General features: G+C 43.4%; 3 protein-coding genes and 1 pseudogene across 6 annotated transcripts; 3 read left to right on the top strand and 1 right to left on the bottom strand.

The window, feature by feature from the left end:
* Positions 1-2,397: 2,397 nt before the first annotated feature.
* Positions 2,398-4,401, top strand: LOC115142279 (NTPase KAP family P-loop domain-containing protein 1-like). The gene is given in 7 exon segments (XM_029681715.2): positions 2,398-2,410; positions 2,595-2,648; positions 2,737-3,122; positions 3,327-3,497; positions 3,499-4,010; positions 4,042-4,052; positions 4,055-4,401. Coding segments are annotated over 7 exon segments (1,479 nt in total). The 3' UTR covers positions 4,387-4,401.
* A 1,195-nt stretch (positions 4,402-5,596) lies between these two features.
* On the bottom strand, positions 5,597-6,897 carry bloc1s3 (biogenesis of lysosomal organelles complex-1, subunit 3). Its single transcript, XM_029680492.2, has 2 exons — positions 6,724-6,897; positions 5,597-6,340 (listed from the first exon to the last, which is right to left on the bottom strand). The coding sequence occupies exon 2, from the start codon at positions 6,325-6,327 to the stop codon at positions 5,725-5,727; it is 603 nt and encodes a 200-aa protein (XP_029536352.1). The 5' UTR covers positions 6,328-6,340; positions 6,724-6,897; the 3' UTR covers positions 5,597-5,724.
* A 150-nt stretch (positions 6,898-7,047) lies between these two features.
* si:ch211-116o3.5 (uncharacterized protein LOC325902 homolog) lies at positions 7,048-11,055 on the top strand. 4 transcript variants are annotated; one of them, XM_029680489.2, is made up of 4 exons: positions 7,048-7,247; positions 8,183-8,652; positions 8,771-9,037; positions 9,246-11,055. In XM_029680489.2, the coding sequence occupies exons 2-4, from the start codon at positions 8,241-8,243 to the stop codon at positions 9,764-9,766; spliced, it is 1,200 nt and encodes a 399-aa protein (XP_029536349.1). In that variant the 5' UTR covers positions 7,048-7,247; positions 8,183-8,240; the 3' UTR covers positions 9,767-11,055. The 4 variants fall into 4 exon arrangements, with proteins under 4 accessions (XP_029536349.1, XP_029536348.1, XP_029536351.1 ...); XM_029680488.2 differs by having other exon boundaries at positions 7,048-7,275; XM_029680491.2 differs by lacking the exon at positions 7,048-7,247 and adding an exon at positions 7,282-7,425.
* A 2,658-nt stretch (positions 11,056-13,713) lies between these two features.
* On the top strand, positions 13,714-14,708 carry LOC115142278 (RRP15-like protein; annotated as a pseudogene).
* The last annotated feature ends 252 nt before the right edge of the window (positions 14,709-14,960 follow it).

Below are 14,960 nucleotides of genomic sequence, written 5' to 3'. Positions count from 1 at the left end.
AGACCCACACAGACACGGTAAGACTGAGTTGTACTTTCTTTTGAGGGTAAATGTCTAATCCAATGTTAATACGTAGTTATGGAGGTAATGTTTTGTAAAACTAGCTGATAGGTTATACTCCATAGAAAGGTCATTGGAAAGTGCTGTCTGGTTTTATTCATTAACCAAATATTGACATTTTATTTGTACTTCTGTTCCAAGACTAAGGCAAAATCAACAAGCAGGTTGATTTGTGTGGGAGGGTGTTTTAACTTCCATTACAGTAAAAATCTGTCATTATATACAGTGGGGCAAAAAAGTATTTAGTCAGCCACCAATTGTGCAAGTTCTCCCACTTAAAAAGATGAGAGGCCTGTAATTTTCATCATAGGTACACTTCAACTATGACAGACAAAATGAGAAAAAAAATCCAGAAAATCACATTGTAGGATTTTTAATGAACTTATTTGCAAATGATGGTGGAAAATAAGTATTTGGTCAATAACAAAAGTTTCTCAATACTTTGTTATATACCCTTTGTTGTCAATGACAGAGGTCAAACATTTTCTGTAAGTCTTCACACACTGTTGCTGGTATTTTGGCCCATTCCTCCATGCAGATCTCCTCTAGAGCAGTGATGTTTTGGGGCTGTTGCTGGGCAACACGGACTTTCAACTCCCTCCAAAGATTTTCTATGGGGTTGAGATCTGGAGACTCCAGGACCTTGAAATGCTTCTTACGAAGCCACTCCTTCTTTGCCCGGGCGGTGTGTTTGGGATCATTGTCATGCTGAAAGACCCAGCCACGTTTCATCTTCCAATGCCCTTGCTGATGGAAGGAGGTTTTCACTCAAAATCTCACGATACATGGCCCCATTCATTCTTTCCTTTACACGGATTAGTCGTCCTGGTCCCTTTGCAGAAAAACAGCCGCAAAGCATGATGTTTCCACCCCCATGCTTCACAGTAGGTATGGTGTTCTTTGGATGCAACTCAGCATTCTTTGTCCTCCAAACACGACGAGTTGAGTTTTTACCAAAAAGTTATATTTTGGTTTCATCTGACCATATGACATTCTCCCAATCTTCTTCTGGATCATCCAAATGCTCTCTAGCAAACTTCAGACTGGCCTGGACATGTACTGGCTTAAGTAGGGAGACACATCTGGCACTGCAGGATTTGAATCCCTGGCGGCATAGTGTGTTACTGATGGTAGGCTTTGTTACTTTGGTCCCAGCTCTCTGCAGGTCATTCACTAGGTCCCCCCGTGTGGTTCTGGGATTTTTGCTCACCGTTCTTGTGATCATTTTGACCCCACGGGGTGAGATCTTGCGTGGAGCCCCAGATCGAGGGAGATTATCAGTAATAATTGCTCCCACAGTTTATTTCTTCAAACCAAGCTGCTTACCTATTGCAGATTCAGTCTTCCCAGCCTGGTGCAGGTCTACAATTTTGTTTCTGGTGTCCTTTGACAGCTCTTTGGTCTTGGCCATAGTGGAGTTTGGAGTGTGACTGTTTGAGGTTGTGGACAAGTGTCTTTTATACTGATAACAAGTTCAAACAGGTGCCATTAATACAGGTAACGAGTGGAGGAGCCTCTTAAAGAAGAAGTTACAGGTCTGTGAGAGCCAGAAATCTTGCTTGTTTGTAGGTGAACAAATACTTATTTTCCACCATAATTTGCAAATTAATTAATTAAAAATACTACAATGTGATTTTCGGGATTTTCTTTTCTCATTTTGTCTGTCATAGTTTAAGTGTACATATGATGAAAATGACAGGCCTCTCATCTTTTTAAGTGGGAGAACTTGCACAATTGGTGGCTGACTAAATACTTTTTTGCCCCACTGTAACTGGTAGTATGAGGCAATTATTGTTGCTCAAACTCATGCTCTAAGTTATCGATACAACCAAAGGTTAGTTTATGGAGCAGCCAAGTTCTTCAGCTTACTGACATGATTGAATATAACTTTTGGCTAACCCTGAATGTGCTCATTGAACTGCTGAACAACACAAAATATTTATTGAAAAGCGGTCTTAAATGTTTATGATTCTGTTCATTCCTCTCATTACATTTTGGTCATTTACTCTGTATGACTTTGACCAGTGTCGGAAAGTCCTGCATTTAACACATTATTGTCGAATAACTAATGAAACATCTCTAAAACAACATCAATAGATAACCATCTATACAAATTCCTATGAAATTACAAAATTCTTGGGGGCGGAAAAAAATTCAGCCCGTATTTTATTGACACTGCAGAATAATAACCAACCGTTACTGATAATTGGAGTTTAGATCGGTTGCAGTGATCATGAATCGAAATTATATTGTCATACCGTACTAATGTTATACCATATGAATGTTATAACCTGTTTTATTCCCTCAGAATTTACTAAGTATTGGAACCATAGACAAATGAATGGACAAGGTAAGTGGAAAGTTAGTAAATGTATCAGACATTTAGTCATTTAGGGATACAGCTAATAACAGCTTCTATTGATTGCCATGTCTACCTCTACATTGGTCAAACAAAAAGGTGCCCTGTTGGATGATGCCTAGGCATATGGACTGTCCAGGGCATTGATCAAGGTGGCACCTCCGGGTCATCGTAGGTCTGTTCTCCCAGTGCCCCTGCCGCACTGAAACTCTACTGAAGAAGATCAAGAGTAAGTTTAACACTTAGGTTGAGTTCACGTGACTAGTTTTTTTGTTTGTTCTAAAAATCTAATTGTGTTGCTCTTTCTACATTCAAAGTTTACATGATCAGAGAAGCAGAGTGGAGAGACCAGAAGCACAAGCTGAAGAGACCTCCTCCAGCGTGGATTAGCTACTTGGCCCTCCTCCTCTCCATCATCTTCTTCTGTCCCGTGTGGAGGGAGGAAGAGGAACGCTTCAGTGCCTGGCACTTTGCAGGCAGTGATAAACTCTGGGCTGGGTTGGCGATCCGCCTCTTCAAGGGCATCCAGGATGACTTTGGGGAACTTCCCCTGGGCGTCTATAGAGCCACCCATCATCCCTACTCAAGAGCCACCCATCATCCATACTCAAAGAAAGTCACGAGCAAAGGTGATGAGGTCAATTGGAAAGCCATAAGGCTGCTCTGCCTCCCGCTCTGGGTTGTAGTCCGAGCCATGTACCCTGCTCTACTTTATTGGCTTTGAGCTCCAAACAAATGGCACACGCAGTTGGGTCACTGTGCTGGAATCGATGGCCATAGCAACACTGGGGCCTCCCGCAGTCTTCGCCCTGAGGACTATTCTGCGGACATCCAAGCACCTGCTCTACACCATGGGCGGCAGCATCCAGCACCAGATGAACAGCTCGGCCATCAGCCTCATGGCTGATATGGCTTCATGAACAAAGTGAGGAAGGAGGTGGGCGTCATGGTGGACTTCACCCACTTCATGGAGGTGTTCGAGGGGAGGATCAGTGTGGTGCTGGAGATCACCCACCTGGACCGCTGCAGCCCAGACAGGGTGGTCCGCACCCTGGAGGCCATGAACGTTCTGCTGGCGGGGGAAGAATGTCACGTTTGTCTCCATCCTAGCTGTGGACCCCGGAGTGGTGGTGGGCTGTGTGGAGAGCACCATGTGGATCTGTGGGCTGACATCCAGCGGGTACGACTTTGTAAACAAGATGGTCACCCTGCCCTTCTCAGTGCCTGAGATGTCCCCAGACTCCAAATGCAGAGCTTTTAAAACCCTCGCTGACAGCTATCTAGAGCCTGACTGGGAATGTTTTAAGAGAGGAAAACATAGAGCTGGGAATTTCTCTGCATTTGAAAAAGGCAGGCTTGATGACAGCCTTGTGCCCTTCATTGGAAAGGGCAAAAGTGAGACTGAGCTACTAGAAAATGGCATCCATTGGGAAATCTGGGCCAAGAAAATCAAGGCGCTAACAAATGAGGCATTTACACGCCATATATACCAAATACAGCCCTCATGTTTATCTTATGGGAAACCATGTGCATATGAGAAGGATAATAAACTCTGTAAGGATGACCGTCATGGATGCTATGGATTACAGGGGCTTCTCCAAAGCTAAAGACCTTGCTGCCTGGGTGGTGATGGCCAACCCTGCCGCCTGGGCTGGATCCTGCAATGCTCAGAGGACCGCCAGCAGAGGGCTGACACTGATGGCGCTGATGGTGACATCAACCAGGCCAAGACCTTATGGGAGGTGTTCAGTGAGACCAGTCTGGAGCTCCACATGCTCAGAGATTGTCTGGAGACCGTTGTAGAGCAGGATGGAGACCCCGAGCTGTTTGAGAGGTTCCTTAAGGTGGACCTCCAGTTTACTCTGAAGGATTTTGAGAAACAGAACCAAGTCAAATGCAATCTGCGGATTGGAAAAGCTATCAGTATGAGCACAGAGGACACCTGCAAAGAGGTTAGTTCAAAATAAGAATCTTTATGCCGATTGAATTATTTTATGATAGACGCTAGTATTTCATGGAGGTCAGTATACAGTGTCATGTATACATACTTACGGTATTTACACAACTCATGTGGATAAGTCCATTAGTGCCTTAAAATAATTGCGGAACGTTACACTTTTGTATCACAGATCAGTCACAACAGAATCCAATGGCCCCGTAAGACGGTTTCACTCAGTTTGCTGCTACAGAGAATCAACTCGATGAAGTGTCTCTGGTTTATGGGCGAAGCAGTGAGATCAGACATGCACTTGTTAAAACAGGGAAAATGCCAAGTCAGTGACCTTGAAATAAGCTGTTTCAGGAGGGTAGTATGCTAATAGCCCTCAGCTCATAAGCATTGCATTCATAGCAGCAGCACTGAAGAGGGGTAGTCCCATGCACGCCATCACCAATGATGGAACTTCCCACACACCAGAATATTTTCCCATGAACCACCGTTGGCCCATTAGAACAAGTAAATGACGACCAACAATGTCTAATGACACCATTTAACAATATATGCCAATGTGTCTCAATGTCATGTCTGCATTGTTCTCTAGATGGAGAAGCTGAACATTCCAGTGAAATATCAGCAGCTGCTGACAGAGAATCAACTCGAAGGAGCGTCTCTGGTGTATGGGCGCAGCAGTGACCTTGGGACAATGGATTACTTTCAGCTCACACTTCCTGGAAGCCAGATGCTCAACCTCACACGACATGACAGTGACTCTGCAAAAGCACTGACTGATCAAACCCTTTGGATTCAAAAATGATCTTTCGTTTTATAACACTTTCTATATCTTTGGGAAGACTACACTGTATAGGGATGGAATGTATATTAAACGTTTTGAAACTGTTCCTCCAATGTTCCCTGAAGTAGAAGCCTATTGACTGACTTGTGAACACAGCGATGCACAATGAATGTTCTTGGATTCATTTTGTTCATACATGAGGATTCTGTAGCTACTTCAACTCTAGGCCTAGACAAAAATTGACCACAGCAGTCCCATCACTTGCGGTGTTTTGCTTACACCACAAAAGTGGGCGCTTCGGGAAAATACATTGCTTAACGAGACGTTGTGAATGTGACCAGCTAAATACTTTCTGCTATGATCAAGATCAATAAGCATCCTTTGCGATGACCAACTACAATGAATAAGCCATCGGAATGTAAATCAGAACAACATGGAGCAGCAATAGTATAACAGCAATGCATCTTTTATTCACCTAATGCAAGTGCCTTTTACAAATAGCAATACTCCAGCCCATTGTTTAGCCTACATAAGACATATGAAAGCATTGATCAAGGAACATCATACGGAAGATCATTGGCCGGGAATCGGGGTAGTGGGAGAGGAGGGGATGGTAATATCGGGGAGAAGGTAACAGCTGGTGATAATGTCCATTTTCTCTGAGACAGACTTGAGGTCCTCCAGAATGAGTCGGATGCTGTGGGAGGCGTTGATGATGCCGTTCTGGGAGACGGTCAGGTGGGTCGTGGCCATGCGGATCTCCTTTGTGGCATTACCATACACCTGTTTGATGGTCTGGGACACATCCGTGCACAGACGTGCATTGCTCTCCTGTAATTTCTGCTGGAGTAAAGTGTTGTAGTAGAGCCCACTGTGTTCGGGCTGAGAAACAACCCTCTCCTCTACCACGGACTGAATGTCAGAGTTGTCTCTGATCACAAGCAGGGGAGTTAAGTCCTTCCGTAATATTTGTGGGGTTTCAGAGCTTGCAGCAGTGACACATTTCCGTGCTTTCTCAACCTCCCCCTCGCTGTCAGTCTCAGATGCTTCCCCTGGTACCTTTTGCCCTCCTCCGGCTGTTGAATGTGGAGAGAGGGAGGTGATGTATACCTCATCATCTGAGTCGGTCTCTGACGCCTCTCCTTGCACCACTATCTGGTATTTGTCACTTGCCATTACACCACACCACCTAAATACACAAGAGAACAGTGAAGGCCTACAGTAGGAAGTAGAAACTGCTCCCCATCTCACGGGGAGGCATAGTTTCAATGTTACAGGGGGGCATGTTCTGATGTTTAATGGAACTGCTATGATGATTCCTGTCTGCCCATCGGAATGTGCCTCCCCCCACATTTGAGCGCTAGCCCAAATCATTTTATTTTAGCACGAGATGATACGCAACGAAATGCATCCCCCCACCCCTGTTGAATAACTTTATGTTATAGAGTTGAACTCAATTTAACTAATTGACATGTTATGTAAATCAATCTACGTAAAATCAATTCACGAAAGCGAATATAGATAGCTAGCCTGCTAATATTCGAAAAATGTATGTAAAACAAATTCTCATACCTCCACAGTCCTGTAAAAAAGGAATCACATGAGCACACGGAAGTAGCCGGAAATCGCTCACTCACGGGGGTTGGCCCACACTAAGTACTGCACAAATGCACAAATTACAACCAGATGTCTGTTAAATCCGTTCGAATTGAACATTTAGATGATGTGTAGTTCTGAGAATTTGCGCAGCTCCTCACACAGACGCACCCTCTTGAGTATGCGGTAAGATTTTAGACCAATCACAGTAGAGATCGAATGACATGTGACATTGGGAACGTCGATCATAAACAGTCATTGGCCGTGTTCGAGAGCATCAAATTCGTGATGTATCATGGGTAAATAGTGACTGACTGACGGATCTACAAATAATAATGAGTGGTTATTTATGAGGCACGGTGATTTGTAGATCAATCAGTCGGCAGTTTCCTCCACAGTCGGCTGCAATTTCGAACAAGACCATTGATGTCAACAAACCCCATGTGATCGTGCGACGCGAGCAAGCTTCCTCGACGCAGCGTAAAAAAATCGAGATGAAGGTATGAAGTGCAATCTGTAGCAGTAACAGTAAGCGCTATTTTATGGTTATTAACTTAGAACAATGGTTTGTGTATGAAAAAAATGTTGGCAGCAGAGTTCTGTAGGAAATTACATTCTTCATCGTCAGCATTCGCCGGTGATGGCCACTGTAACCACCCAGCTGAGTCCACGGCCACTGTCAGTAATTGGCACCCACACTGCACCTGTCAACTAGCCAGTGATAGCTAGTTAGGTTGTCAGTGGTCAGACTGTTGATGACCACTTAGTTAGTTTTAAATGAATCTCTGTATGGTGTGGTTGTCAGTAATATCCAGGATCAATTTTATTTCAAGTAATTCACTGTTGTACGAAAAGGGAAGACTATTATTGCATATGTATTTATTTTTTGGGGGTAGAGGAAAGCGTTATACAGTACTCCTGTTTGGCTGCATAAATTCACATTGTAAGCGTACTACTGAGCTCATCATGTCTCATCTGAGTGGAATTGACGTGGGAAAGTCGTGATTTGCTGTTGGGTGAACTTCAAAGGGACCGGAGAAGAAACTGCCACTGTAATCTTGTGTGAATGTTGTAATGAACATCTCTGGAGTGGTTTATGTCACAATTTATTCCTTTCATTTATATCCAGTATCTATTTTGGATGCTGTCGTGACTTATTTATTCTCCCATAGTGAGGTTGTCCTATACCTTTGATTAAAAACACCAATGTTCCCTTCTTGAATACAACTTTATTATAATGCAACGTGGATGCTGCTCTTTAATGCATATTGCAATTTTTTAAAATTTGAGTAGAAAGTCTTAATATTTATTTTAGGGTCATTTTATCATAATCATTCGACTACCCCTCAGTCTACCTCTAATGTATATAAATTACATTAGCCTATGGTGTAGTACTTCAACCTCTCTCCATGTGTTCTTGTTTACTTCCAACCAGGAGGAGCCCAAGGGGCTGCTACCAGCACAGGTACACCCAGTGAGAAGAGGCAGAGACCATGGACCTGAGTGAGAGGAGGCCCAACAAGTGGTGGACAGAGTCGGACACCTTCGCCATGCTGGCCCTCATCGAGCAGCTGGACCTGGTGCATGAGCTGGATAAGAAGCGCCAGCGCAACGACTCGCACTTCCGCCGCCTGCGCTACAGCCTGGCCAAGCGGGACATCCACTTCACTGTCAACCAGATACGCAACCGCTGGAAGAGCCTAAAGCACAAGTACCGCAAGATCAAGACGGCAGGATACCGTAGCCCCGCTGCACGCCTGTCCGCCATCGAGTCGTTCCGTTACTTCCGTATGCTGGACCGCATGCTGGCCAGGAGGGCCCGGGTGGGGGCCCCAGATCAAGGCACTGCAGATGGACACAATATGGTGGTGTTGACCCACTCGGACCTGGAGGATCATACTGATGGTACTACTTTCTGGCTTTAGGATTTTTATACATTTAATATTTTCCATTGAAGAATTGTAAAGAAGTGTTTGCTTTGCATTGGCCTGCGCGGCTCACTCTTCTCTCTCTCTCTTCCCAGGTGATGTTGCCCAGCCTGACTCTGTGGCCCCTTGGCAGGAGAGCCTGGCTCCAGCTCTAGAGGGAGAAGGAGACAAGACTAACGCCATCCCAGAAGAGGCCAACATCAGCACTTCTGGCTGGGCCCTGAAGTCAGAAGAGATTATGACTTTGGGTCTATCTGGAGAGTATCTTTACCCAGTAAAGAGTGAGCCACATTCAGTACCCTCTTTACATGATGGGGAGGGAGCTAGTGACCCCACTAGCTGCAGTCCAGAAGAACAAACTGGTGAGTGCTTTTATAACGGATGAGTTTAGAGTGGCTACATGACCACCTATATTCTATGTCAATAATGTGATCTTTGTAACTAATATCATGTCATGAATATGTTTGAATTTTACTTTGTATTCATCAATTGTTTAGAGCTTTGGATAATAGATATTACAGCAGTAACCTAAAACAAATGCAAGTTGTCCTGCTGTTCACTTCTCTACAGGCACTTGTGAGGACACCAGCACCCTGATCCTCCAGCAGCTCACCATCCTGAACCATCAGCTAGGGGAACAGCTCGCTGAGCAAAGGGCCTTCCACTGCAGTATGCTGGGTATGATGGACCGACAGATAGAGGTCCTGGAGCAGCTCTCTAACTTCTCCACAGACCGCCAGGTCAAGACCGAACCCGACGACAGTGACACTCCTATCAGCCAGCAGGTCCACAACTCCCTGGTGCGCATCCTTAGAGGAGTGGAACAGGTCCAAACCCAGGGACACCAGCCGTGCTCATGCAAGGCCTCCCCCTCACAGCCTACATCTCCCTCCTGGACGGTCTCTCTGTTGGAGATCCACAAAGGATCACCCTCCAGGGATGGAAACTCAACTAGTGACACATCCAACCCTCAGCCCTCAGACCATGGGCGGCCTGAACCTCAAGGACCATCCCCCTCAGAGCAGCTTTCCCCTTCCCAACAGAAGGGTGATCTGCTTAATGGACTCTCAAACAAGTGCCAGCACAAGTGAGTGTTCTTGTAGCTTCATAGTGGAATGTACAGTAGTGGAACGTACAGTGCTCTGACAGAGGAGAGCATACACTCTTAGAAAAAAAGGGTTCCAAAGGGGTTCTTCAGCTGTCCCCATAGGAGAACCCTTTTAGATTCAAGGTAGCACCCTTTTAGATTCCAGGTAGCACCCTTTTAGGTTCCAGGTAGAACCCTTTTAGGTTCCAGGTAGAACTCTGTGAAAAGGGTTCTTCAAAGGGTTATCCAATGGGGACAGCCAAAGAACCCTTTTAGGTTGTAGATATAACCTTTTTTTTTGGAGAAGAAAAATATATGGGTGCTTACATTTATGAATGAGGGACTTGTCCTTTTGAGAATGTCTTAGAATAAAAAAACATTTTAATTTTTTTACAACTTCCCTCTTGTTTAATTTTGTCATGTCCAAATGTTTTAATGTGCAGAAGTAAATCATCTGATGTTTTAATCAAGATAATTTTGACAAACCGTAGCTCAGAGGTTTATTTAATCTAGTCAAGAAGAGAAATTCCAACTTGCCAGTTATCATACACTGAGACATGCTAGAATCCCCAAATGATGTTGAAATGTATGTTTCCGTACTAGGAAAAAGCACACTTTCATGAGGATGTAATGGTGTTTGATTAACTCGTGCAAATGTATGTGGAAGCTGGGAAAGCAAAGGCTTCATCCAAATGTATCCTCTTCCCTAAATGTTCCCTTTCCTAAGCATATAGGATATTTTGTGTAACTACATTTCTACTATGAAAACTTGTTTAGAAAAGGGCCTTTGTCGAACTCAATTTGCACAGCTGTTTGCATAGTACTGGATACACACGGCTGCTTTAATTTAGGCCTGTTTTACTTTGCTTTAGCTTTGCTGAAGATGAGAGGTACTGTAGTGTGTAAGTGCAATATGGTAATGAAGTCTACATTTGCAATCTCACAAGAGACTCATTCATCCAACATGTTTATTTAGATTTTGAGATCGCTTCATTTGTGTCCTGGAATTGTATTACCACATATTGGCAGTACTGCAATTAGGCATGTTTTGCTTGTAATGTGTTACCTGGCTGCAATTTAAGACGGACCATGTATTCAAACTCTCAATTGACTTAAAAATAGGGTATCGTCAAGATACTGTAGACTCGCACACAGAGAATATTGTTTTGTATTTTTCTCAACTATTTACAAAACTGGAAATGCTGTATTAATACTGTATGCTTATAATATAACTTAAAGGTCCAATGCAGCTGTTTTTATCTCAAGATTAAATCATTTCTGGGTAACAATTTAGTACCTTACTGTGATTGTTTTAAATTAAAATGGTCAAAAGAAACAGCAATAGCTTCTTAGCAAAGGGCAATTTCTTAAGCAATCATTTTTGCTTGGAATGTCTGGGAGTGGTCTGAGTGGGGAGGGGGAAACTGAAAATGAGATGTTATTGGCAGAGAGGTTTGCATTCAGTACGCTTTTACAATCTGGAACATTCAATTGAATGAAAACGATGCTGTACTGAACGACCAGTCGAAAAACGGGGAGGGGTTGGGGTACACTGTCAACATGGCCACTGCCCATTAAATACGTCACTCATTGCTTCAAGCCACACCTCACCACACCCACCAAATGGGAACAAACGGTCAAAGTCTGTTCAATAATTTTTTAGGGAAACGTGTCGTTCAGTACAAGCCGTTCCGCAACTTAGCAAACGTTCAAGTGAACTGAACGCACCTTTGGTCTATGAACTAATTTCAGTGGTGGAAAAAGTACCCAATAAAAGTAAAGATACCTTAACTGAAAATGACTCAAGTGAAAGTCACTCGGAAAAATACTACTTGAGTAAAAGTCTAAAAGTATTTGGTTTTAAAGTACTTAAGCATCAAAGTAAATGTAATTGCTAAAATATCAAGGAAAAGTTGAAATATTTTCAAATTCCTTATATTATGCAAACCAGACGGCACCATTATCATTTTTTTATTTTATTTACGGATAGCCAGGGGCACATTCCAACCCTCAGACTTTTTACTAACGTAGCATTTGCGTTTAGTGAGTCCGCCAGATCAGAGACACTAGCGGTGACCAGGGATGTTCTCTTGATAAGTGTGTTTATTGGACAATGATGGTGTCCTGCTAAGCATTCAAAATGTCATTTTGTGTCAGGGAAAATGGATGGTGTAAAAAGCAGTGAAGTAAAAGTTGTCAAAAATATAAATCGTAAAGTACAGATACCTCAAACTACTTAAGTAGTACTTTAAACTATTTTTACTTCAGAACTTTACACCACTGACTAATTTATCGCATGGTGATGTCACCATTGGCGTCCAAAACTCCATCCCACCAAAACAGGCTGAAATGTCAGGCGTCCTTTTCAAAGAGCTATTACACTAAAAGGTCATTATCATAATTTTCTCAATTTCACATTATTATGCCAACCTCATAGTGTGGAAATATACGGTGTATTCGTAAAGTATTCAGACCCCTTCCCTTTTTCCACATTTTGTTGTGTTACGGCCTTATTTTAAAATTGATCAAATTAATTGTTTTCCTCATCAATCTACACACAATACCACATGACAAAGCGAAAACAGGTTTTTAGACATTTTTTGCAAATGTATTACCAAAAAATAACATACCTTATTCACATAAGAATTCACACCCTTTGCAATGAGACTTGAAATTGAGCTCAGGTGCTTCCTGTTTTTTTTATTGATCATCCTTGTGATGTTTCTACAACTTGATTGGAGTCCACCTGTGGTAAATGCAATTGTTTGGAAAGGTTAGTTAGTTGTCAGAGCAAAAACCAAGCCATGAGGTTGAAGGAATTGTCCATAGAATCCCAGAGACAGGATTGTGCCGAGGCACAGATCTGGGGAAGAGTACCAAAAAATGTCTGCAGTATTGAAGGTCCCCAAGAACACAGTGGCCTCCATCATTCTGAAATGGAAGAAGTTTGGAACAACCAAGACTCTTCCTAGAGCTGGCCGCCCGGCCAAATTGAGCAATCGGGGGAGAAGGGCCTTGGTCAGGGAGTTGGCCAAGAACCCGATGGTCATGCTGACAGAGCTCCAGAGTGCCTCTGGATATGGGAGAACCTTCCAGAAGGACAAACATCTCTGTAGCACTCCACCAATCAGGTCTTTATGGTAGAGTGGACAGACGGAATCCACTCATCAGTAAAATGCACATGACAGCCCTCTTGGAGTTTGCCCCAAGGCACCTGAAGCTTCTCAGACCATGAGAAACAAGCTTCTCTGGTCTGATGAAACCAAGATTGAACTCTTTGGCCTGAATGCCAAACGTCATGTCTGGAGGAAACCTGGCACCATCCTGATGGTGAAGCATGGTGGTGGCAGCATCATGCTGTGGGGATGTGTTTCAGAGGAAGGGACTGGGAGACTAGTAAGGATCGAGGGATAGATGAACGAAGCAAAGTACAGAGAGCTCTTTAATGAAAACCTGCTTCAGAGCACTGAGGACCTTAGGCTGGGGTGAAGGTTCACCATCCAACACCCTAAGCACACAGCCAAGACAATGCAGGAGTGGCTTCAGGACAAGTCTCTGAATGTCTTTGAACGCGATCAAACATCTCTGGAGATATCTGAAAAATAGCTGTGCAGCAATGCTCCACATCTAAACTGACAGACCTTGAGAGGATCTGCAGAGAAGATTGGGAGAAACTCTCCAAATACAGGTGTGCCATGCTTGTAGCGTCATACCCAAGAAGACGCAAGGCTGTAAATCACTGCCAAAAGTGAGTAAAGGGTCTGAATACTTATGTGAATGTGATATTTCAGTTTTTATTTGTAGTAAATTTGCTAAAATATCTAAACCTGTTTTTACTTGGTCAATATGTGGTGTTGTGTGTAGATTAATGACGAAAAAAACGATTTTATCAATTTTAGAATAAGGCTGTAACGTTACCATATGTGGAAAAAGTCAAGGGGTCTGAATACAATGAATATAAGACACAGGTAAATCACATGTCTGACCTCACTGGGAATTTAAGAACATTTTCCACCTCTCTCCAAAAGTCATTTTAATACATGACTTCCAGCTTCAATCACAATTTGTATTAAGTCCATTTTTGATATTGAGTTATATAGTGTAACGTATTTGATGCACCTTGACATTAAACCTAGTCCAAATGAGTACAACACAAAGAGGCATACTTATGATAAGTCTTATTTATGGACTGAAACGTCTGTGAACATGTCATTGATACTATTGTAAAGAAGAAGAATAAAGGAGAAGAAGGAGAATCTGGAGAGGAAGAAACAGACTGATAAAAAGCGAGCATGGGAGATGATGTGTCGAGAGAAACCAGACTTTGTAAAAGACCGAGAGAATGAGAGGAACCTGCAGAGAGTTGCTATCAGGGGAGTAGTACAACTGTTCAACGCTGTGAGGAAGCACCAGAAAACGGTGGATGAGAAGGTGAAGGAGGCGGGCGGCTCGGAGAGGAAGAAGGCCAAGCTCCTCTCCTCTTGTCTCCAAGAAAGACTTCATCAACGTGCTGCGGGGGGCAGCGAGGTCGTCACCAAGACAGAGAGACAGACGACAGGCAGGGAGGCAGAAGAGAAGCCAGCTTGGAGCGTGCTGAGAGACGACTTCATGACGGGAGCCTCCATGAAGGACTGGGACAAGGAGAGCAACAAGGAGGGGGAAGAGGAGGAGGCACCAGGGGGTGCAGAGGACTACAACAGCGAGTCGGACTGAGCAGACAGGCCCATCTGTAGGCAGCCCTACCAGGCCCAAAGACCCCTCTTTTGAATTTTCTACATGGAACCAGGAGCTGAAGAAAGACTGTGGTCAAGGTCCTTTTCTGGCGCACAATTATTTGCGTCAGGATCCCTAGTTTGTATAATGCTGGTGCTCTCTGGCTTGTAAATGTCCCACTGAACATTTTTCTGTCCGAACTCTGTTGTATATAGACCTTTTTTTTGTTGCATGTCCCTCAATAAAAAGCCAGTTCATAAAAAATAAAAACTATTGCATTTTTAAAAGTGAAGAATTGAACATGCAATGTAATGGAAGGACTGTTTTTTAAAAATATATTAATTGCAAATCTCATTAGCAGCTCTGGCCATTTTGGAATTAGAAATGCATGTTGCCATGTCCAATGTGGGCCAACTTCAAAAGGAAAATATGATGCACATTTACTTCAAATGCAAAAATATTTTGCAGGACAATTACTTGTGCGC

Source organism: Oncorhynchus nerka, linkage group LG14 (assembly GCF_034236695.1).
Source record: "Oncorhynchus nerka isolate Pitt River linkage group LG14, Oner_Uvic_2.0, whole genome shotgun sequence".
NCBI lineage: Eukaryota > Metazoa > Chordata > Actinopteri > Salmoniformes > Salmonidae > Oncorhynchus > Oncorhynchus nerka.
This window is presented reverse-complemented; position numbering and strand designations above follow the sequence as displayed.